We start from the raw sequence: 25,311 nt of genomic DNA, 5'->3' as shown, positions 1-25,311 counted from the left end.
GAAGTGTGCTACTCAGAGGCAAATCAGGAATGACTCATATTTATTTGTGGAATCCTGTGAGCTGGCACACATGCACGGTGTTGGAGACTAATAGTCAACAGAGAGAGACAATCTGGAGTAGGGATCCAGTGGYTGCAGAAAAAGAGGAAAAGGAAAGAAGTTTCCCTGGATTAAAATGATCAGTTTGCAAATCTGTTGCAAGCTTAATTTGCCTGCAGATCCATGGTATGACTTCCTCACTTGATTTCACATGTCCCTCGTGATTATGGGCCTGCCTGGCCACCCCTGGACAATGTCTGACCTTGATTACCATCACTGGACACAGCCCTGAGCCAGGGACTGATTTCTGTGCTTGACCTCAGACTTGCCTCATCCCTGAACGCTTGTGTGGCAATCTGGGCCCTGGATGTTGTGGCAGGTGTGCCCTTGCCTCACTCAGGTGTTGTGGCTGGTCCCCAGCTGTCCTGCTGGCTGTGTTACTGCAGCTGGCTCCTGGCCACCCAATCCTTGGGGAGCAGCTGCTTCCACTGTGCCCTGACAGCGTCTGTGAACTGGATTTTATTTTGTTCGTTTTGTGAAGGCAGATTCTTGTCAGCTTGTTTCAGTAAAGYAGCTCTTTACTACTGATTATTGTTYCACAATTCACTTAAGCTTTGAGTAGAATTTGCTGCTGATGGCCACTGCTACTTCTTCACTGTAACTGTCATCACTTCCCTTCCAAGTTTGCTGTTTTTCATGCTTGTTTGTGAAAAATCTCTTTTTTTTCACAACAGACAAACTTACTACTTACTATCTTCCATGAGTTCTTCTGTATTGCTGACAACCATTACCAGCCTCAAAAGTCTTGTTCCAGTAGCTTTTCATAGGATTTTGCTATCTTTGGTTCTTTTTTCGTCAGCAATTTAACACTCTGAACTGGTTCCTTCCAGATCCAAAGCAGTGCAGGGGGTATACAGAGCCGTTCACATCTCTGAAATGGTGCTACACCCCACTTGCTTCAGCAGGTCTGACAGAAGCTGGAAGAGTTTTATACTTTGGATTCCACCACTGTGGAACAGTGCCCCTGATGGACAGTGCTGCCTGGATCTGCTGTGTCTGTGCAGAGGGCTGGTTACCTTAAAAGGAGCCACGTGAATTAATCCAGAAGCAAYTGATATGTAATCTCAGTACAATTGTTGCAGAGCCGCTGACAGATTACAATTTCCCTGTTAGATTCAGAGCCATACTAGGCCAGATGTAATGATTGATTAATAAAATCCTTCTGACATAAAGACATGCTTGAGAGCAGCAAATGCAGCATGGCAACAGAGCACCCATTTTTCATGGAATCACGAAATGGTTTGGGTTGAAAGGGACCTTCAGTGTCATGTAGTCTGATTCCTCTGCATYGAGCAAGGACAACTTTATCAGCTCATATTGCTCAGAGTCCCATCCAACCTGATCCTGAATGTTTCCAGGGATGGGGCATCTACCACCTCTGGCTCTGGGTGACCTGTGCCAGTGTTTACACTTGAGCCAGCCTCTCTTGAGTCAGCTCTACTTGACCAACAGCAGATACACCACACGAGTCAAGCTGCTAGAGCTGTGAATTATAGAGTGGTGGCCTGCACAGCTGATGAATTTATCAATTCAAGTGGTAGAAAACACCACTAATGCTGCAGTCAAGTAGAGCTGAAAGTACCTGCCAATCCTACTGAGAAAAGTGCAATACTTGAAATATTAATTGAAAACAAGGCTGAGACTTGGTCCTTAGGAGCCTCTTTATTAGCCATAACAAACTCCAGTTCCAATGGCCTCATGAATAGTCTTTAAAGAGCACATTTCATAAATGACGGACAGCAAAATGCTGCTTACATCCAACTCTTCCCCCTATCACTGCCCTCACTTCCCCACTGATGGGAGCAATCCTATGTCTGCTAGTATCAGGGTCTTACAATACATCAGGCTGTCCATGTATCTGTTACATGCCTTAATTCAGGTTTCAAAATCTCCTTTTCCTGTCCTGTCTAAACCAACTATCTGTGTTTCCCTACTTTCTGCTGCAATTAGCATAAATTGACTCCCACAGTAACAAGATCMACACGACACAGTATACATGGCATTTGGTGGCCAGTCTGTCTCCCTTCACTGGGTTTTACAGTCTCAAATTGTGCAGCAGAATATGTTACTTTCACAAAGAAGCTCTTGACATTCACAGAAGATGATTACTCTCTCAAGAAGACTTCTTGAATATGGTGGAATTAATCTGCTGATTTGAGGATCTGCATGGTCTTGTGATAACGTTACTTCCTTGTGTATTTCCCTTACAAATATTCATAAGAGATAAAGACAAAATGTCCTAGTTATAACAAATGCCATGAGATATCTGGACATCTGCCACCATCCTTTCTGGCCTTGGARAAGTTGCTGGGATGGCTGCTGGCCTGGCAATTGCATTCATCATCTTGTTGCAGATGGGAAGCAGACTGTGGGTCGCCCACGGGGTGTACATCAGCAGCTGGTACTGATAGAATGACGTTCTTAGGGCCAGTTCAGCCCGGGGGGCCACAACTGACAGATGGCTCAGCACCAGGCAGAGATGTCAGTTCCCTCTAATTGAGCATTCAGGTGAAAAAAGGTARCCAATTTAAAAAGAACTTTCAAGTGTGAAGAAAGAGGAGAATCAGCACAGGTAAAGCCTTTTGCATGGCCTCAGAAACAATAAATTAATCTGGATGTAACTGTGTTTGAATCACAGGGAGATCATGGGATGCTGGCAAGGGGTCCACTCATCTTGGTGACCCCATGCCTGCTGCAAGTTAATGATATCATTTTTAATACTAAGCCACTTTAAAGGGTCTCAAACATGCTTATATTAGGATYATGGAAGGAGATTAATTCCTAAATGAAGGTCTTGTCAGTATACTTTCTGTGGTAAGAAATGCTAAGTTTAATGCAAAGACTTTCTTGGGGACATTACATGTTTTGACATCTTCTACACACATGACCACAAAAACCTTACCAAAACTCAACCCCCCCAGGAAAATACAGGCAGGCCATAAATACAGAAATGCCTCTTTACACCCCTGCTACAGTTAGGTTTTGGGACCACTTACCAAACCTGAAGAAAGGAGCCTGCACAGCCTCTTTAATTGTGACTGATATCTGGCCTAACGTGCTTTCCTTTGGCACTGGGATTGATACATATGAGGCCACACCACAGACTAGAGACTTCCATGGTGGGTTTTTTCAACTTTGAACAACTTTAYCACCAAGACCACTTCTGTTTAGGTCATTTCTATTTAGGCCTTTTTTCACTGGGCATGGAGACGTGAAAATAGGACCACATACAAAACCTGCAAATCTGCAGCGATTTTTTTTATTACTGATACATAAAGAATAGGTTGGGACTAGTGAACTCTCAGGCTAAGCATTAACATGCTTCCCAGACCCCATAATAGCCRAGCAACTATGAAAGAGCTGGGAGTAACATTGTCCTTGAGACTGSTGCGGTGACTGCTCCACCTTGAAAACTTCCATTTCATCAGACAAAGGTTCTGGAGGAACTAAATCGACTCAGAATTACATTCCTCTCAAGGTGAAGAACCCTGAACAAAGCTTATTGATTATCTGACCCTTCAGAAGATTGCTTAGATGGTTACTGATCTGCTGATTCCTGCTGAAATTCTGTTGGGCTTGGTCTCCACTGGCATCAAGAAGCTGAAGAATCCAGCATAAATCTAAGCACATGGTGAGCTACCATGTAGCACACAGAGAGAAAAAAGAGGCCATAGCTATTATGAGAACCAAAATTTAGAKAGTTTTCCTTTATGGTCTGTAGGATCTCATTGGGTCCTGTTCCCAGATGGGTAGAGAAGACAGTTCCACAGACAGCTCTTTCTTGATAGGCCATCCCCAGGCTGTAAAGAACGGAGCCAAATTCTTATTCACTTGCTGAGAAAATTTCTTTGCCCACAAGTTCATCTTAGAAGCCTTGTCTTTTGGGATGGAGGACATTTTCTGGTAGTCAGAGAAGAGGTGGRTGAAGGGGTCCCAACCAAACCCTTCCTGCAACTGACAGAAAAGAATACAGAGTAAAAGCAATTAGTTATCATTTCACTGGCATTATTCCTGTGTTACAAACAATAGAAAATTCCACAGGTCTCTGCAGTGTCTTTTAGAATTAATGTAAATTTAGATGAAAGCATCCAACTTTCAGGCTTTGGAGCATAACTAACAGCAYTAAAGTACAGAAAAACACCTCCCCATTGCACTGTCGTCCCAAAACAGAGATCAAAGATACATTAGGAGTAGCCAGAAGTATCAGCAACCTACTATACAAGCAGCTGCTGTGGGGACAGTGAAAAAGCATCAGAGGGGTCACTGACAGAACACTAGAAAGAAGGAGCACAGGAGAGCAAGGARTATTGAGAAATCAGGAAGGAGAGATTATGAACAGGACATGCTTTGGCTAAGAAGAACAAAGAGGATTCATACAGAAAAAATACTGYTGTGGAATTTTGACTGTTCTTTCATGTCACATTTATTCTAGCAGTCCTGTTGGTAACAAGAAAGGAGGTGGGAGATCCCAGCCTACAAATATGAGGAAGTGAAGTAGTGGCCAAACTGGTAAGGCATTGTGGGGAAATTTCTCCTCTTAAAATTGTTTCACTCTGTATAAATATTTTGATATTTATTGCACAAAAAAAAGCCCGAGAAGTCGACTCTTCAGCTTGACAATTCAGATGCTTCTCTGGGATGTGGAAAAATCAGGATCAATACTCCTCCAATAAGTATTATTTTGCTGATATAAAGTGTGAGAGCTCCCAGACAAGGGGGTTGAGAGATGTGCACCTCACAACAGCCAGTAGCTTAAGCCGTCATAATGGACATCTGCTTCACAGTTCCCAGTTAAAATCAGGTTGAGTGCTCTCTCCATTAGGCTAATAGTTTCTAGGAGGATTAAGAGAAAAGGGGATATCTCTATTGCATGCTTCCCGAGAGAATGCACTTTAATCTAGGACAGGGTTCACATTTTAGAGTCTCGATCCAGTTCCATGTGCAGAAGGATAAGCTGAGCCCATCCTCTTGCCACCTGATGGACTATGCTGGCTCCACTCAGTGCACTGGATGACATGAACACCCTCCTCTTCGTAGGAGCTTGACCACATAACTCACCAGGAGACTGTTCAAAGCCTGGCTCTTCTAGACRCTTTACAGTGCCAAGGTTTTTTTGACAACTAGCCCAGTGTCCCACAGGGAATCTGCTGTGGATTAAAGAGCTGTGCCCAAGTTTGATCCTCCTTTTCCCACGCTGTATAACAAGCAGCAGTTCCTGTTTCTCTTCCAGGGAGAAACAGGAGAAACAGGGAGATAGCAGTAAGCTATCTCCCCGAGTGGCTAAGCCCAAGTCTGGCAAAGGAAAGGTTTTCAAGAGGCATCAGCCTGTTTACCTCCCAGGTGCTTTCTGGACCCAAAATGAACCCTGACAGCAATCAAACACTTAAAAGGCTTCACAGCCACAGTCAGCAGGCTGCAGATATCCCTCAGACTCWGGCTTCACTGACTGCACCAAGAACACAAACACTTCTCCCTGTTACCTGCAGGTATGTCTCCAGAGCTGTCCACACGCTCCAGTCCTTCAGCTGAGCGCCTTTCTTCAGATACTCCTTTATCCTTTGCTCCCGACACTCTGGCCTGAGTGCCTTATGGGCCTGATGCCTGGGAATGCCCAGAAYCTCCTCATGAACATAGACAGACCAGAGGTTGCATGTGGCCTCTGTGGTGTGAGGGGGAAACTCCCAAGCCTGCTGCTGTTGATTGTGTCCCAGCTCATGGATAGGACCCCAAAGGCCAGCAGTTTGCATATGGTTCACGTCTAACATCTCCTTCACTGATTCCAGGTGGCCCATGATGGGGTAGCCAGAATGCATCCAGCCTGCAGGGGAGASAGGTAACAACATATGTCATTAATTGCTCATCTCAGTGTTTCTTACACAAAAATTATTATTTTATTTCTTTTCATTTCACTTGTGCCTTTTCTCCATCTCACAAATAAAACTTTTTTTAATTACCATAGATGACCAACTTTTCCCCATGTGGTGTAAGGAAATACATCAAGTTTCACTTCAACAAATAGTCACTCTAACAAGAGTCAATCCAGTAAAGGCAGGACCACACTGCTTTCCCTTTTTATACATAAACATACACTCATGGTTGGACTGAGGCTGGGATTTTAGGATGAAAGAAAAGCCTGACCATCACCCAGAACACACCCAAACTGCCACACGCTAAGCACAGCTGACACCAACAGGACCAGGCAATAATGTGATTCAGCACCATGGCACTCCTTGAATGCTCCCGTGTGGAGCATGGGTACTGCAGGCCTGCAMTCCAGTGGGCAGTGGTGTGGATGARACCCATGGAAAACACAGTTTGTCATGCCTAAGGGCTGCAAAGCCTGCCATACTTAAGCCTGTTCTTAACCTTGCAGGATAGCTATTCTATAAATAACTTCCCAGCAGGCTGCTAGGCAAGAAACTTCAATGCAAGGGATTTTATGTCTCCTTGGTGTCTTTTTCCTTAATTGGACCTTCTTCTTGAAGATTCCCAAAACTTCACGCAAGAGCCATGCCCCCAAATTCAAACACCTGTTATAGCAGGGAATAAGCAGCCCTTTACACTCACCACAGAGAGAGCCTTGGAATGAACATGAATGGCAATCCCCTTTCTACAGGAACTAGATAACATGAACATGAATGGCCTGGAATTAGTTTCGGCAGGACTAGTTAAGAACCTGAGCTTCCTCTTTTTAAATAAGAGGGATACATGTAATTAGCAATCACTAKCACCAAAAAAGTTCAGATTTAGAAATGTGAGTGAAACCATTTAGTYCACCCAAGCCAGAAGAAATTTTATGTCTGTAGACCATGGTATTTTTAACTGGCATTTGCTCAGCATAGCAGAACTTAACACTCCCAAGATGTGCCACAAATTCTTTCCATTGTAGCTTAACAAAAGTTTAGGACATCAGGGTTCATGCTAAGCCCTTGTCTCATTGTGGGATGATGAATTTAACCAGTTTATTTTGAAAAACAATTGAGCAAAATTTTTATTGCCAAGTTCCATGTTTACCATATAATTTGATCCTAGATCAAAGGTACTCAGTTCATAACTGGAAAAGCTGGAGTGGGGGAACATCAGCTGCAAAAATACACACTCCCAGGCTTTGACAGCAATACTGCATCTACTTCCAYATTGCCATCATCTCAGGCACACATCTTCTCAGGCTAAGCTTTGCCCACAATAGCCTTTGTATAGCCCCCTCCAGCAAGCAGGCACACAGAGGTTTAAAAGTTGTCACTGAGCACATGAGAACAGTCCTGTGGCTGAGCCAGAGAAAAAATAGAAATCGGGTCACTGCTTCCCAGCTGTACTGGCTCTGCAGKGCATTCAGGAGGGAGAATGAGTAACTACTTGTGAGCTAAAGCCACTGCAGTCAGCAGCTCTGCATCTTAACACACCCCAACAGGAGAACAGCTGAGGAGACAACACCAGTTTTGAGAGCAGCAAGGCATCTGGAAAGGTCAGTATGTTTTTCAAGCCCTGCCTTACCACATTTCCACCCTGATGGAGTAGCTCACAATTATGCAAGGGTCACAGTTATTTAACACCTCACATATGTTCCCAGTCTGGTTTCAGAAAAGTAACCTTGAAGGAGCAGACACTGCTGCTAGAGGCCACTTGCCTCGTAGCCCTGGAKAAAGCCATATGGCAATGAACCTACCACATGAGATCTGGACATCTGTTACAATCCTCTCTGGCCTTGGGAATTTTGCTGGTATGGCTGCCAGCTTGCTTATGGCCACCATGATCTTGTTCCACAGGGTCAGCAGTGGCCGTGGGTCCTCCATGTGGCGGATGCTGTCAGATGGCACCGTCAGGATGAGATTCTCCACAGCCAGCTCTGCCCAGGGAGCAGGGTAGTGCCGGATACAGGCCTCCCACTGCCTTTCACAGCTCTCCCCTACAGCAACGACACAGAAAGTAAGTTAAACRCAGCTCTGACTTCTGAGAATGCTCACAGAGCTCAAGCTTGGAGAAAGAAATGACGATCCTGAAAATTTCTTGGAAACCAGTATGTRATAGTTGCGTGACTGAGGGTGGTGGCTGTTAAATAGCCAATCCTCAATCTGTTCTTGGGAGCTCCTCAGGCTCTTTAATAGGAAGAAAACAGAAAAGGACTGGCATACAGCAGAGCAGCATAGCAAGAAGAGGTCCCCATTTTCCATCAGAGAGAAGGAAGCATCGAGTTTCTCCAGAGTCTCATTTCTTCTTCTCCAGAAGAGATTTGCTGTCTCACATAACAACCCTGGTTCTGTTCAGTCTGACAGAAAGCAAGAAGAAATTGCAGCCAGGAGAAGSGAAACTGCTGGAAACACGGGAATTTCAGCAGAGATGTCTTGTAGGGACTAGAGATGGCCATATGGGGGCACAGTAAAGCAGGAAGAGCACAAAGCATTCTTTGCTGTGGCAGAGATCCGTTTTCCTCCCCCTAACGGAACGGTTTCCATCAGAAATAACAATTCCAATGAAATGTTGGTGTGGACAAACCCTGCCCATTTTGTGAAAGTTCTTTCACCTGCTTCCAGCCACATAGCAGGCTCAGAGTGACTGAGTGACTTAGCCTTAAGCGGAGGTTCATAGAATAGTTTGGATGGAAGGGATTTTAAAGGCCATCTGGTCCCACCTCCTTGCTAAGTGCAGGGACATCTTCAACTAGATCAGGCTGCTCAGAGCCTTGCCCAATCWGACCTTGAATGTTTCCAGGGATAAAGCATCCATCACCTCTTTGRGCAAGTTGTTTCAGTGTTCCACCACCCTCATTGTAAAAAAACTTCTTCCTTATACGTAGTCTGAATTGATCCTCYTTTAGTTTAAAAACATTGCCCCTTGCTCTATCACAAAAGGTCCTGCTAAAGGGTTTGTGCCCATCTTTCTTGGACTTGGCCTCGGTGAAGCTGTGCTGGCTGTCCCAAATCCATGTGCCTTAGCAYAGTATCTGGAAGGATTTGTTCCATGATCTTCCCAGGCACAGAGCTGAGGCTGACAGGTCAGTAGTGCCTGGGCACCTCCCTTCCCTTTTGAAAAATGAGCAGAAAAATGGGAATCCCAGAGGACAACACAGTAAGGAAAAGAAATGTGGATATTCCTAAATCCAATCATTTCAAAGACCTTCCTAAGCACAGGACCATCTTTACTTTCAGTCACTGGGACAGTAGCATTTGCGAGCAGCCCTAAGGCAAAAAGCACCGAGGTAAACAAACCTACCAAGCTTGAAGAAAGGAGCTCTGAYTGCCCCTTCCACCGTGATGGGCACGTTCCCCAGGACACTCTTTGCTGGTACCACGATGTAAATRAGGCCACCCCAGAGGCAGGAGATGGATTGTTTCTGGCAGGCAACATCGCAGGTGCGAATTACCACCGGTGCCCGTTTCAGCTCCTTGGCTTGAGAGAGATCATCCGAGTGACACCCAACCTGCACCTGCCAAGCAGAAGGGTAGGAACAGCTGGTCAAGGGTGTGCCAGTATGAGCTGGCAGACTGACCTCAGCACCCTGAGCTCTCTGCTGCAGCACTGTCCATGCAGAGCATGCACATGGAGTTTATAGCATGTGGTGATCAGAAGCAGTAAATACAGTTAATAAAAAGGTAAATTTAATTTTGTCCCTATCTCAGACAGTCTTACAGTTATACTCCCAATTATTATTGGCTCAACTACATCCTTCACCAGCAGGTCAGGGTACTGCAGTGACTTCTTCCACTGCACTGCACTTGCATTGATCATTTCTCCACCCTTCACCAGCATCGTAGTCACTTCCTGTAACATGATTTGGAGAGATGTGATCATGACTGGCCTCTTTTATTGTGCCTCTTCCTTGGAGCTCTTATGGTAAAACAGACAGTGTGTGGCTGCAGGAAGAGACAAAAGCACCTGAGGAAACCTTGCATTTCAGCTGCAGGGAGGGCATTGCATAAAATATCCCAGCAGGTAAGCATTTGTCTCTGTTGTATTTTGCACAAAACAGGATCCCAGGAAACAGTGCCTATCTGACCTGGAGACATCTGCATGAGCAGTAGTGACAGCACTGTCAAAAGAATTTCTGAGAGATCTGGAGAGGTGGAATCAAGTCTGGTTCATAGAAGGGCCCAAGTACTTATTTGGGTCTGAAAACCACCTTGATCAGTTCTCTTTGCACAATAACAGAACAAATACAACTGCCCTCACACTCTAATATCCCACCAGCACAGAACAGGAGGACTGCAAAAGAAGAGAGTGAGGACACAAGGTGAAAAAATTATGTCAAAGCATTTAAAGTGCCACAGGGTGGCAGCAGTAGGAAAGGACGGGARAGGTAGCAAAAGCCGCTCAGGAGAAAACCCTTCTCCGTGCTATTTTTGAGCGCTCASCCGACAAACACAGAGGTGTAAACCAACGCCAAGGAGAGAGAGAGAGCTCACCTTCAGACCTGCACCGACCACCAGGCAGGGGCACGTTACAACTGCTGTGTGCCCTTCGGGGAGGTAGAGTCCTGTGCTCCTCCAGGCTGTCTTYCCTGAAAGGTAAGACAACACAGTCYTAAAWWCAGTCAAGCACTTTGTCCTGACTATTACAGATCCTGGAGATTTCAAGTTGAAATAGAAGAATAAGCTTCTATCCTTTCCCTTCCCTTTGCTCTACACTCACAGAACCATCTTGCCTTTASCCAACCTGTCACAAATACAGTTTCAAAGAAATGAACAAAATAATCCCTCCATTAGCAAGCAAGCCCACTCAGATTTAAACTTCTGGAAATGCCAAGCTTAAATRTGCTTACTAGTATCTTCTAAAAATAAGGAAAGAAAACAAAAAAGGAAGCCAGAACGTCAACACCTCCTACACTCAGATCCTCTTATCCTAAAGCCCTCATAAAAAGTGCCAGCTATGGTGGTATTGCACATGGTTGAAGATGTAATGGTCGTAAAACATTTCCCATATAACAGACTGACAGTGGCATAGCATTTTTCCTTAGTAACTGGTCCAGAACGAAGTGGAGCCCACAGGAATTGTCATTTCTAGCTGACTGAAGTTATGAGAAAGCTTCAAAAGACCATTCTGTGCTAAGTATAACTGTAAGAGGGGTATCCCACCATACCACTACAACTCTGCATTTTTCTGGTCAGTGTTCCCAAGAAAGTGCAAGACTCCTCAGCATAAATGTCTTTTAAAAATTGCAATTTACAGGGCAAAACTGATCCATCTCTACTGTACTGATCGGGCAGATTCCACTCACTAGTTCTGACATGAAGGTTACTTAATCAYATTTCAATGCAAACACCAGAAATCTTAAAAAGAGCTGAACTGTCACAAAGCACCCAACTTACAACCTTTCCTGTCATCCAAGAAARCAGGACAGTTTTGTCAAGCAAAACCTAACCCAAGGAAAAATGCAAATTAGACTATATCACAATATTTTACCAGTTCRTCTCAGTTTTGCTGAATTTGCACCAAAGACAGTTTTCAAATGGTGCTCAGGGTTTGCTACATTTTCTTTCCTTTTTGTTTATGTGAAATGACACAAATTCAGAGTATTTCCTGCTTTTGTCCTGACATGTTAGTGCTAAAAACAGGGAGCAGTTATTCTACAACTCTTCTCTCTGCATAGCCACTGCACTCAGACATTGCAATTCCAGAACAGCCTCCTTTATATCATTAGAACAATTTGGAAACAACTCCTCTAAATCATATTCTAATAAAAAAAAAAAAAAAATCTGCCCAGGGGATAAAGCTTACTARTGGAATTTAACCCAGAGTTTGAACACATCAGTTGTGGGCAGGAATCTTAGCAAACTGGTACAGATACAAGGCCTAAGCTTAGACAAATCATTCATGGTGTAATTACTCAATACCTTGGCCTCAGGGGTGGTTCCCAAGAATTCCCACCGTTTTCAGCCTCTTGTTTTCACCCCCAAAAGCAGATCTTCCCTCCACTGCACTGATACACCAAGATGTGGGACTGTGTTATAGCTCAGGCTGAAATTATCCAGAGAACGAATAAACCTTTCGTTTCTGACTCCCACCTTTTTGTAGGATGGATCCATAAATGGCTGTATCAGCACAACTACGGCAAGAGCAACCTGCAATGTAGAGTCCAGGCTTTCTCAGAGAAGCTTTTGTGCCAAAGCCATTGTACCTTTGGTACCACTTGTTAGGGGTTCTTCTCCTGCCACCGCTTGTACCCCAACAGGGAGGAAGCAGACTTCCATGGGCTATTTCAGGGTGCTGAAATACAGGATCAGGGCTGGCCACAAAAGGAGCCTGTCTGCCACAGCCCTGAGGTCAGCATCCTCTCAAGCCCAGGATGAACTTGCACATCTGCTCCCATGTTCAGGCACACACAGACACAGGTACACTGAGAGCAGGCAYCCCACTGATCCCAGCATGAGAGGAAGAGAGAACACTCCTCACCTGGGTTTGTGCCATCAATTTCCACAGTGACAGGGAGGGCACAGACCTCAGCAGCCGCTTTGTGCACCAGGGCCGCGCTGTCGGTCATGGTTAAGGACAGCTCGGTGGCCATGCACAGCAGCACCGCCTCTTTGGAGTTGCTCTTGACGGGGCAGCGGCTGCTGACCTGCGGGATGCCGCTCCTCCGGAGCACTTTGGTCAGGATGCGGTGGAGCGAGGCGTACGCGGGGCAGTCGCGGGCCGGGATGCGCAGGAAKGCGGCACAGTCCTGAGTCAGCCGGGGCAGCCATCCCTTCAGGGGCTCCGTGAGCTCCCCGCACTCCTGCACCCGGGTGCTGAACAGCAGCAGCGCCCTGCGGAAATGGTAATGCTCGCCCGGCCCCACGGGACGKTGCTTGGCTGCCGGGCCGCTCTGCCCCAGGATGCTCAGCCCGAAGCGGTTCAGGATCCTGTTGCCGGGATATTCCGCCACAGCGGCTTTGCCAGAGTTCTGGGAAGCCCAGTACCAGGCCTGGCCTCCCACCAGCAGACCGCCTCCCTCTGCCACGAAAGCGTGGATCTTCTCRGCATCTCTGTCGCTGTAAGAAGAGCAGCAGTACACGCTGAGGTCACCTGCCAACTGTGACRCCTGTGTAGCTTGAGGTAGGAGGCTACACAGCTTCTGTAGCTTGGGATCCACCCCCACCGGCCCCTTCCTCCCGGCATCCAGCCAGGACACGGCGTTGAGCAGGAATTTGGCCAGCTTTGGCGAGCACAGCTGGCTCTCGTGGGTGGCCASCACCAGGCGGCCGCGGCCGTAGCGTGCGGCGGCCAAGAAGCAGCGGAGGGAGCGGTCCAGGCACAGCGGGAAGGACAGAGCTCCGTGCAGCAGCAGCGTGGAGGGGGTGCCCCCCGTCACCAAATCCAGCTCCGACACCCCGCGCAGCAGAAACTCGGCGTCCAGGCTCAGGTTGGCATGATGCCTGTAGAGTCAAGAGAGGTTCACGTTAGCCCCCAGCTCAGAATACTTGGGTTTTAAAAAAAAATTATTTGTGTCACAGCTGGATACACATGACTTGAGGAGTTCTTTTTGTAATTTCACAGAATATTCTGYGTTGGRAAGGACCCACAAGGATCACTGATTCCAACTCTTAAGTGAATGGCCCATAGGAGGATCAAACCCACATCCTTGGCATAATCAGAACCATGTCTGACCAACTGAGCTCATCTCAGTGGTCATCTTTGCTTCTTCTTTCTCCTTTATCCCAGTACATCATGCTGTCACTTCTTTAATTAAAAAAAAAAAAATCCATCAATACTTCATTTTTTCTTCTTTTAAAGCCAGTTTTTACAGCCAAGCAAATCTGTAGGAATATCAGCACTCATTTAGAAAAAGGAAATAGGTCAAAAGGAAGTTTCTAGATCACTGGCTTTGAAGAGCCAYTTGAAAATCTAAAAACATTGCAGAAACTCAAATATCAGACCCTTCAAATTTTTTTTGAACTTCAGGTTTAAACTGCACATGATGTGGAAACTGGCGTATCTCTTTGAAGAGAAACTCACTCCGTTTGCCTCATCYTAGCCTTTATCAACTAGGCAAGCCCAAAAAACTCCTCTGTGCCTTTTTCCAGGCTCTGCCACTGTTGAGAACTGAAGAAATGAGTGCTAGGACAGATGGGTAACRTGGACAGGCAGACACACAGCTAGACAAATAGTGAGTGACTGGATGAATTAGAGCCTTAACACAGACACCTCACATTACCTCASGCTGTTGGTCTCCACAATAAAAAGAGATTAGGCTGTGCAAGCTCTCTKATCTCTGCTATTTCCATATAACTCCTATATATCACTGTGGAGAAAGACACACTGAATTACTCTCATTTGCTTTGTGTACGCTTTTCCCTGGTTCTGCCAAACAGTTTCACCCCAACCCCTGTGAAATATCTCTTGTTACGTGGCCATTGCAGCCAACTCAGTGAGAATAAATGATGCTGCTCTTCTTCATGCCCATAGGACAGAAATTAAATCTGTAGCTCTTCTTTGGTTATTACTTTACTGAGACCCTTTGTCACMCAGAGCATGTGCCCAGGCATATGGCACAGCCCCTGCCTCAGACCGGAGTCCAATTCTCTGCACACAAAGCTGGCAGGAAGACTCAGATGTACAAAGCTGCTGTGTTACACAGAAATTAGACATTTACATTTCTCTGTGGCTCTGTATTCAACCAAAATCCCCCAAAAAAGCAACCCAAACAAGGTGTAATTCACCCTTAGCTGCCATTTGAAGTCTTGATAATTGTGRTGTATTTTTTTCTGCAGAATTCCCCACCCCTCTCCCCCTTCCATGCTCTGTCCATGAAGCAATGGGAACATGCTTGTGCCATGCAGGTGGTAACAAGAAGCAACCAGCCAATTTTAATTAAGCAACTTGATTTGTGAGCTGTGTTCTAAGCTTTTCACAGAATTCAACAGCAGAGCTCTCTACTACCTTTACTGGTAAACAACAAAAAGTATCAAATTACATTAATTGTTTAAAAATATTAGAAATTCAGTATTCTCTATCCACAAGAAAAAGAAGGTGAAGGGAAGGTTTGCAGGGAATTTTACTGTTATGGCTTTCACTACAGTGGAATGAAGCTGCCACACAGAGGAAGTGCAGCAGCACTAATGCTCCTGGGAAAACCTGCTGTGCCTGGTGTAACTCAGCAGAAAGTGGCAGRAGAAAGAGCCTGGATAGTCACTGGCAAGGGCAGAAAGATGGCAGTGCAACATCCACGACTCCAGTGCCTGGTCAGCTGTGCAATGTGAGTCAGAACAGCTCCAAGTTTTACACCTGATAATCCTGGATCCAAAGGGCCAGGCTGGAATCCCAAACAAACCAGGAGCATAGAGATTTCCTGGCCACAGCCTGTGTCAGAAGCTGAGAAGGGAGGAGGCACCCAGCCTCAGGTCTGGCCAGCTCCAGGGTCTCACCTGCAGAAGTGAATTCCTGCAAGGAACAGGCTAAACAGGTTTAGCAGCTGACAGCCAGAACCTGGCCCAGAGGGCTGGCCTGCTGCTTCATCTCCAGCCTGGTGTTCAGCTGTGGGAAAGTTCCCTGAATGTAGAGATGTGYGGGGAGAGGGAGAGGAGTTCATCCTCCTGTCCCTTTTTTGCTGTATTTCTCTCAGGTACATTTGATCAGGCAGGCTGCTCTAAAAGATGTCTCCCCTCATTTCCTTCCCCTCAAATGCATTCCCTGGGCCTGGCACTGCTGCCCTGGAAGCAGCTGAAGACAGCATTCTTTCCAGCTACAAAGAGKGAGAAGGTGCCCCTTTAAATGAGAAGGCAGMGGTTGCATCCCATCCTGGCTATTARAGAACCAGCATTCACCCTCATCCTCACCTCTCACCTCCCAAATCTTCCACAGACAACTCACCTGCATCACCTGATCAGTGATTTWAAGAGAGGGCAATTCAGATACTCACGGGACAACTAATGGGATCTTGGGAACCTTCTTGGCAACTTTGAAGAYGCCTTTTTCCACTGCATTTCCCGTGAAGTACACACCCGCCACACTGGTCACCAGGTTCCCAGGGAATTCAAACAGCACTTTCTCCTTGCCATGGCGACTCGCCCAGTACCAGGCTTGGCCTCCAACGAGCAGCCCTCCACCTGCTTTGACAAAGTCCACGATGCCTTTGGCCTGGGAGCTGTCATAGGCGTCYATGCAGAACACCCCCAGGGACGGGCTGAGCTCTGCCCCCACCTGCACTTGGATGCCAGCCCCAAGCAGCACCTGCGACAGGGAATCCAGCCGAGGGTGAACCCCAACCAGGGCTTCGGGGCACTGCTTGAGCCACCCCACAGCATTTCTGAGGAACTGCGAGAACTTGGGGTCCTTTAGGATTCCTTCATGGGAAACGACCACCATCCGGCCCTTCCCATACTGTGAAACAGCGATCAGGACCTGCTTCTTGGCGCTCAGGAGCACGGGGTAGGCAGCCTCCCCAACGAGGAGCAGCTCACAGGGGACAAAACCTCCCGTGAAGTCCCATGGCCCGACACCATCCACTAACAGCTCRTAGGTGGCAGAGGGGTTCATCTCCAGGAGCTCCTGTCTGGCAGAGAGAAGAACAACATCCATTACAGTAAAGCTCGGCAATGAGGAACAGGTCTAAGAACTCCATAGAGCGATTTTTTTTGTTGTTGTAGTCTAGTAGGAGCTCCAAACAAAGAGGAGTCAGATTTATGGACACAACTTTYTTAGGGATTTGTTTTTTTTTTGTTGGGATTTTGTTATCACACTATTTACCATTTAAATAGAAGTGACAAGTATATCATTATTATGGAGACAAAGTGACTTTCAACAAATTCCATAGAGRAAAACAGGGAAATAAAGATATTTACTTTCCCGTTAACCATTTATTTGAAGAGAGAGAGAGTGCCRGAAGCTCCAGAAAGTCTACTAATAACCTGCATGGGAGAGATGATTTACACAGGAACAGCCAGAAAATTAGAAGTCTGTATCAACACAATAATTCACAGTATAATTCAAATAGGAGTTCACATTTTAGCTATTAATTGGATACGTACAGAGCTACACACAGTGGCTACAACATGGTATTCCAAAGTTGTATTTTTCTACCTCCATTTACGTACTGTAAGGCCTTTCTTAGTATTAGGAAGTGCTGTGWGGGGAAGGAGAATCAGCAAAAGTGGAGCTGACCAACTTCCCTGGAATAATTATCAGTTTAAGGCACACAGCACTCAGGCGAGCAAGCCTGGGCACAGGAGATTGATGCCCTAGTTCCCTGATCCAAACTGCTTCACAATCTCAAGAAAATAGCTACCCTTTCCCCTAGCTTTGTCTCATCTGTTTTGCAATCTCAGAAGTAAGGAGAGTGGTACTGACCTCGACTGCCAAGCCCTTTGAGGTCTGTGAGTGACACGTGCTGTTAAGGTTCCCTCAGTTTGCAGGTTTGGCTCAGCTTTTCCCCGAAGTTGCCTTCTGCTGAGCTGGAGCAGCTGTGGCTGTGCAAACAGGAAGGCTTTGTGAGSTATGAGAGTATCACCCAGTCCCACCCAGTTTGTGTCATTCGGGATTCAGAAGAGTTGACTTTGAGCACGACACCTCCGGCAAGGGAAGGAGCTGCTCCGAAGGGGTGTGGACCTTTCCCTGGCAGCATCACGTGCCAACACCAGGCTTCACACACACTTCAAATCTKGCTGCCCTGAAAGCAAATCCTTGTCACACAGACACAGGAAAATGGCAAGTCCTGGAGCAGCTGCATCCTTGATCTGCGTTTGTCACAAGCCCCAGGGTGCTTAGACACAACAACCTGAWCACGAATGGCAGYATTGCTTATCCTCTGGAYATGCCTGGAAGCTCTGTTTTTCACCAAAACYGTCATGGGACTCCACTGTTGTTTTKCATATGATTCGTGGGTAAAGCTGCTGATTAACTAGGATAAGAACTACACTTCTTAGGAACTTAGCTTGATTGCTGGCTTAGCCTGAATCCCTGCTTTGTGTCCCTGGGTTTGAAGAAGCCCTACATGTAAAGGCAAATAGGAGGTCTAAGTGCTTCATTTAGAGTGTTTTATTGCRAATCATGCAGCAAAGTAGTAACACAGCCTTGGAAAACACTGAAGGGTTTTTTGGTGATTTCTGTGGATTTGATAGTAATGTACCTTTACTGGCACACTGACCATGATGCAGGGCAGAGGAAAAGCAGGTGGATAGTTTCAGCAACTCATATTAAATGATAGAATCACAGAACTACTGAATGGTTGGGTTGGAAGGGACTTAAAAGAACATCTAGTTTCAAACCTTTTGCCACGGGCAGGGATACTTCCACTAGACCAGATGYTCCAAGCCCCATCCATCCTGGCCTTGAACACTTCCAGGGATGGAGCATCCACAACTTCTCTGGACAACCTGTGCCAGTGTCTTACCATCTTTGGTAGAGAATTTCTTCTTAACATCTAATTTAAACCTGCCCTCTTTCAAGCCATTCCCCCTTGACCTGTCAYTACATGCCCTCACAACAAATCCCTCTCCAGCTCTCTTGGAAGGGATTCTAAGGTGTCCTTGAAGCCTTCTCCAGGCTGAACAACCCAAACAACCCCAACTCTCTCAGCTTCAGGTGCTCCAGCTCTCTGATCATCTTGGTGGCCTCCTCTGGACTTGTTTCAAGAGGTCTATTGTCTTCCTTGTACTAGGAGCCACAGAGCTGGATGCAGCATTCCAGGTGGGGTCTCAYGAGTACAGAGCAGAGGGGCAGAATCCCTCCCCTTGCCCTGCTGCCCACGCTACTTTGGATGCAGCCCAGGGCACGGTTGGTTTTCTGAGCTGTGAATGCACATTGCCAGGTCATGCTGAACTTGTGTCAAACCAACACCCTAATGTCGTGCTTGGCAGGGCTTTTTTCAATTAATTCTCCACCCAGCCTGTATTTGTGCTTAYGACTGTCCCTCAGTTATTCGATAGGAGGACAAGTCACAGGTCTAGGTCTGATGTAAGCTCAGCCCCCACCTCTCTTCCTATCACAGGATCTGAAAGCCAACATCCTACACTCTCGGCCTAGGAACACTGCTGCTTCCTGGCATTCATCCAGAACAAGGTGTGGCTGTCTCAGAAAGGATTTTAACTCTCTTAGGTGAAAGCAATTGTGACCATTCCTAATTCCTCTGTAATGGCAATTTCTCCATTTCAATTGTATTAAGCATTTCACACTGGAGAGAAGAAAGGAAGAGCACACGTTAGACCCAGAGCAGACCCAACTACAGATGATCTCCTCTTTCTAGAGAGAGAAGGGAGAAAAGTCAGCAGGGACAGAGAACATAAAAGTCTAACAAGAGTTGAAGGAAGCTGCAGAAGACTGAGCTGGATGTCTCTCATGTCAGTCAGGAGGAAACAGCCACTGGAGCTGGGCTCACACAGAAGGACGAGGAAGATCTTGGCTCCTGGCTGCCTTCCTTCTTAATGTGGAAGTAACAATTCTCCATGACAGTGTCTTGATTCCTTGTCTTCCCTCCTGCCCCAGGGAGTTCCCACTCCCTGCAGAGCTGAAAATATTGAGAGTAGGTATTGGAACACATATTTATAAACCCTGCCAGATGACTAATTCTCTCCTAGCCTTTCTTCTGTCCCTGGAAAAGGGACAAAAATGTGATGTGATGGGTTTCATTAAATGCAGACTTAAGATTCCATCATCTGCTGTCCAAAAGCCATCACAGGCAAGAGAGATGTGGTACAAAGGAAGGAATAGCCCCTGGCTCACTCAGGAAGAATATCTGTGAAACAGATGACCTGGGGGAGCTCTGTAGGTGAGTATGGGAATAGATTTTGTGTGTCAAATGGTCAGACTTTCAGGTGAGTCTCTAAGGTCTCTAAGGTGCTCATTATCAACAGGGTTTTAAACTGAAAGATTTGGATTTTGTAGATTTGACTATAAGGAAGAATTTTTTTATGGTAACAGTAGTGAGATTGGAATGGTCCTAACATCCAACCAGAACTTCCTCTTACACAGCTGGAGAAAAGGGATGGAGAAGATGGGGAGGAAGCCAGGCAAGAAAGCTTGCATGGGAAAGACAAAATTGGGAAAAAATACATTGAGAAAACCTTTCCAGAGATACATAGTAAAAGTTTAAAAAAAAACCAAAGCTAAATTCATCTAAGGGAAATAGAGCCAAATAAAAAGTAATTTGGTTGCAAATTAATGAGAACTCTAAAATTAGATCAAGAAAGCAATTACCAAAGGAAGCTACTGCAGGTATTTATTTATTTTTAACGATGACAATCATAAGAGTTATTGGGAAACAGACTGAAAATTGATAAAGCCTAAAAAAAATATTATTTAGTATAAGTGCAGCAGAATCAATCAGGCAATTTCCATGTGTAATTACTGTTGTTGGTATTATTTCCATGTGGCACTTCACAGCAATAGATTACAAAACATTACAATTTTCAAGCCTAGTAAGTGTTGGTGTGGTTTAAGGAATAAAACATGAATTGCCCATCCTTTCTGGTGGTGTTACCATGCACACATTAGGATATGCTCATTGGCTAACGGGATGCAAAGAAATAGAAAATCTGAATGTATAAGTCTGCACTTGTCCAGTAATCTTAATTACTTTCAAGGCAACAAAAGAACAAAATGAAAGCAGCTGATGAAACATGACCAGGTATTTAAAGATTAGTTTGGCATTTGTAAAGGTAAATAACATCTTAAATACAATTAATTTAACTAACTTTCTGTGAGTTGAAAGCAGGCTAAGAGCTATGATTGATAAAGACAGGGATACATGAATCCTAAGAGATGTCTATACAAACAAGTGCTGTTTAGTCTTCTTGAAAATTTATACCTGTGATCTAAAAAGGACAGCACATATCACATAAACGAAAACACCACATAAGAGAAATCAATGCACAGAAGCAAAGAAGAAATCATAACTTTACCAGATAACAATTTTGTTTAAAGGAGACCTTGGCTAATTTCAAGTCCTACGGCCTGTAGTTTTAGAAAAATGTAGACCATCTGTTGGTGAACAGGGAGTAGAGCAGCTCAGAAATCCCTGGGAAATGCAGACACAGAGCTCTTTTCCAGTCTGGTGCTGGGAAGGGTTGAGCCTCATTTGCATGTCTGCTGTAACTGCACAGATCATTCCCCTTTAGATGTTGCTCGGTTTTGAAGCAGGGGATGGGTGTAATGCCACTGCTTTCATTTGAAAACGTGCAGAAAAGAGGTCTGATGCTCTTTGTATGTGGGCCATGCCGATCTACTGCATTCCACAGTGATAGTAAAGAATATGGAAAAACAACTTTATCCCTCCTAAACTAAAAGGATGGCACAGGATTTGCTATATCCTGTTGGGGAGTAAGGGAAAACAGGACGATTCGGTGACGCTGACACTGAAGAACAGGCAGGGAGTAACTCAGGTGATGGGCAGCTTAACAGTCTATCAGCAACATGTCACACAAAATAAGAGTGCAGGGTAAGACTGAATGTTTGTGCCAAGGGTAGCACTGCTTATTGCAACAAAAGAAAATGTGCAATTCCATAAACTCGGCATTGCTTCCTTCTTATCATCGTTAGTTTTCATAATGCAGCAAGTGAAAATAATTAAAGCTATCCCTGATGTCTTAAGCCGTATTTTTTCCAGCTCAACGGAAGTGTGACACACCAACAGATGAGCATCTGGGGTTTCTTTTGGATTTTGAGAGTGAGCAAACAATCCCTCAAAATAAATGTCTGCTAAGTAAAAAAAAAACAAACTAGTTTATTTAGCGCTTATGCTACTGCAGCTATATAGATATTTATGATCGATGGATGTTTTAAAGCCTTATTTCAAATAACATGGGTGTACAAATTACCATTCTTGCCCATAGTGTATGAGTTACCTTTTTGGAATTAATTTCTCCAGCAAGGTCTTCACCACACTCAAGMCACACTGGGTTGAATTTTGTATTCCCTGGCAGCTGGTGTCAGGGGGTCCCTGCTGATGTCTGGCTGTCGGTCCATCTGCCAGCCAGTGGCCAAACCACTCAACACAGGATGGGGGGCTCCTGCCTTTATTCCTTTCTTACACCCTGTGCTCAACCCTTTCAAGCCAATCAAGCATGAACCCAGTGCTCATGATGAGCTTGGTTTCAGTTSCTGTTCCAATCATAAATGAATAGTCAGGGTCATTCCTTTTTTGGTTATTCTGTTTGCTGTTATCTCGAAATGTCATCTTTGAGCTTGTACAGACACGCATTCCTCACTTCTTTTCCCATTCCAGGGTATCTGTGGTGCCAGCATGGTCAACACAGCTGGGCAACTGAACTTGCAGCCCACAGCCTGTCATGGTGGGCTTTGGTGAACCCACACAGCACAGGGACTCAAGCCATGGCACTCTGGGGAACACAACCCAAAGGTCCTTCCTTCTTGATGGGCTTTAGGCCAACTCAAGTCCCACTCTTGCCTGTGCAGGACCCATCAATAAAGCTACATTTGAGCTGTGTTGCTCAATGCCATCTTCTGGGGTTTTTTTTGTCCAAACCTTGTTATCTTTAGCAAATCTTTATATAAACCTGTTCCTAAATCTAGCAYGTTGCTGACCAGCTTTAGATTGGCTTTGTGTCCTGGGAGGCTGTTCCAGATTCGCTGCAATTTGTTGGTTTTTTTCAGGACATTTTACTGCTCAGACTGTTCTCTGCTGCCTTAGGCAATCACCTCACTTGTCTTTCACTCTACCTGAAAGYTATTGCCAAAATTTTCATTTTCTCTTCACCCAAGTGTACCCATCAAGTTCTGAAATCTTTTCTTTGTGTCTGCAATATATCTTCTGAGAAGAAGCCTGACATGAGGCTCCTGTACAATGCTGTGGTACTATAACCAGGCCTAAAAAGAGGCTTAAAAAGGACGCTCTTCTGACGTGCCTTCCTTCCATCCATACTCTAGCAAAAGAATTCTGGCATTGACATCACCCAAAATACTCACTGTCCTTTTGCTGCTGTCTCTTGTCCCCTTTTCCATAAAGCCCTGCACACACAGCCCTTCAGGGAGGCCTTCAAACAGTATCTAAGCAGTCTTTGAAAAGTTACTAAGGGACATAGCTTGCAGTACTTGGTTTAAATTACTCACATAAGGCTTGCTATGTTGAAAACAGTGGGATGGATGCAAATATGAGATGTACAACATCTGTAAGTGATCTCCACTGAGAGATCGACTTTCCTTTCTACTACTTATCAGTTTATTACACTTGGTTCTAGCATGTTTGGCRGTCGTAAATAATTTGGCATTAAACTACACATACTGTAATTTCCAAAGGCTGGATTATGAAGGATATAAAACACATGGCTGAAAAAGTACCACTCCCAAACAGAAAGTTCACTGCCAAACGTGAAACAGAATGACCTGCAAACATTTATTTTAAACAAACATATATTTGGTTTATTATTAGAAAATTTAGATGAAAAAAGAAGCCAGATTAATTGAGAGCATAAGACAACTTGTGTGCTAGTGCTGACTGGAGACTGTAAATTTAGCACCATACAGACTCATCAGATGAATAATTATCTGTTTTTCCTGTGCCTCCCCCAATAAGACCTGCTAGACCTGCTGGACCAGAACCAGCTTAGATGCTTCTGTTGGTGTTTCTCAGTATATCAGGGTCGAGAGTCTATGCACAGAACCAGCTTTGTACCTCCTACAGATTTAATCTKCAATCAAATAAGTCATCCATGTTAAATTGCAAATCGAGAGCAGCTAGAAGCTTCTAGACCAAATGCACACAGAAACTGCTATTCTTCTCTGCCTTCTCCCTACTTACTCAGTTTGAAAGTAAACTGAAGTGTACGTTTGCATGGGGTTGAAAASCATATTCTTTCCCAGGGGAAACCTGTAGATTTTGCAGTTAACACCCAGCTGCCAGAGTAACTGCAGGTTCTTTTCGTCTCTTTTGCTAATACTTTCCTTTGGCACCGGCAGAGCCCACCTGAGGCTGCTGGGGTCGGTGTGCACCAGGCACAGACGCAGGTTTATGCTGGCACAGAGCAGCTCCAGATTGCACGGTCAGGTCAGGCATAACCGGYATCCTCACGGAAAAGCTCACACTCCAGGGATTTGCATTGCCCGGTGCCGCGACAYGGCAATGCGGCTTGGAAAAGCGGCTCCGGGACACTGCGCGCCTGCCTGCGAGCCTGCCGCCTTTCACCTTCAGGCACCGCTATTGTCACCGAAGGCTCAAGCATCACGCTGGGGATGCAGCCGCGGCAGGGGCAGCAGCAGCTTGCGGCGGGCGGGGCTGCACTGCGCCGGCCCCGCACCCACGGGAAAGCAGAGGGAGCGGGCGGGAAGGAAAGTTCAAGAAGAGCCGGGAAAGGTGCCGCCCTATGCGAGGAGTGGGCAAAGCTGCGTGACCGGGGGGCGGGTGTTAAAGGYTTGCAGGGGGAGGTTGAACCCACTTATCACTTTTGCTTTCGTTATTTATGGCCGAGATGATGAGTAAGGTTCTGCTCTGATTTTACATCACTGGATCTTGCAAATGGTTTGGGCGAAAGTACCATACCGCCCGTGAGGCATGGACAGATGCTGAGCAGAACAGAATTAGACTGGTCTGCTAATTCCTGCATATTTGTACTAATGTTCTTCATTTTCAGAGGGAGCGCCTATTTTTATTTATGCATCCCCAAATACTCCAGCAGCAGGTCGACGCACAAAACGGTGCCACTTTATCCGGATGGACAAGCCACAGAGCTTAGGCTCTGTGCCCTAAACATGTCTTTCCCTTTCCTGGTCCGGGGTAACAAATCGCTTTCAAGAACATGGCTCCAAAAGGGATCCAACCAAGGGATGTGGAGCTGCATACTCGCTGCCGGCACGGTKCTTCTGTGCCCACTTGTACCGCCTTTCCTGGGACCATCCACCACAGCGAAGTGGGTGAAAAGAATACAAGCCCACGCATCTGCACAAGGCTGCAGGGAGGGTTAGTTTTATTTTATTGTGCAGCTTGCAGTAAAACTTCCCYAGGGTAAGGCGCAGCAGCTCCTCCTCGCTGCCGAGCCGGGCTCCCCTGCATCACCAGCGAGAGGTGGGCGCACCTGCCCTGCAAGCCCAGCGCTGTAAAAGCGCGCCCTCCCTCCTGTCATTAAAAAGCTCGTCTTCCTCTTCCTCTCCTCCTCCTGTTCTTGTCCTTCGCCCCCCAGCGCCCCGGAGTGTATCGCGCCAGGCGGCTGCCTTACCCCCGCCCCGCCGGCGATGGCCTCTCCGCCTCCGGGGGCGACGCACACTTTCACCCCGGCCCCTGGCACTGCCGGGYGCTTTGCGGCAGCCCGGCGGCCGCTCTAGAAACTTCTCGGTCCCTCCCTCTCCCCTCCCCTT

At 46.0% G+C, this 25,311-nt stretch overlaps 1 protein-coding gene across 2 annotated transcripts; it reads right to left on the bottom strand.

Moving 5' to 3' along the window:
- Window positions 1-786: 786 nt before the first annotated feature.
- TCAF2 (TRPM8 channel associated factor 2) lies at window positions 787-25,257 on the bottom strand. Of its 2 annotated transcripts, XM_057375829.1 has the most exons (9): window positions 25,173-25,257; window positions 17,359-17,477; window positions 15,932-16,564; window positions 12,487-13,448; window positions 10,500-10,594; window positions 9,310-9,523; window positions 7,766-8,005; window positions 5,580-5,917; window positions 787-4,053 (listed from the first exon to the last, which is right to left on the bottom strand). In XM_057375829.1, the coding sequence occupies exons 3-9, from the start codon at window positions 16,546-16,548 to the stop codon at window positions 3,808-3,810; spliced, it is 2,712 nt and encodes a 903-aa protein (XP_057231812.1). In that variant the 5' UTR covers window positions 16,549-16,564; window positions 17,359-17,477; window positions 25,173-25,257; the 3' UTR covers window positions 787-3,807. The 2 variants fall into 2 exon arrangements, with proteins under 2 accessions (XP_057231812.1, XP_057231811.1); XM_057375828.1 differs by lacking the exon at window positions 25,173-25,257 and having other exon boundaries at window positions 15,932-16,560; window positions 17,359-17,422.
- Window positions 25,258-25,311: the final 54 nt, after the last annotated feature.

The sequence above is a fragment of the Malurus melanocephalus genome, unplaced genomic scaffold (assembly GCF_030028575.1).
Source record: "Malurus melanocephalus ecotype Western Australia unplaced genomic scaffold, MMel_1.1 scaffold_259, whole genome shotgun sequence".
Classification (NCBI taxonomy): domain Eukaryota; kingdom Metazoa; phylum Chordata; class Aves; order Passeriformes; family Maluridae; genus Malurus; species Malurus melanocephalus.
This window is presented reverse-complemented; position numbering and strand designations above follow the sequence as displayed.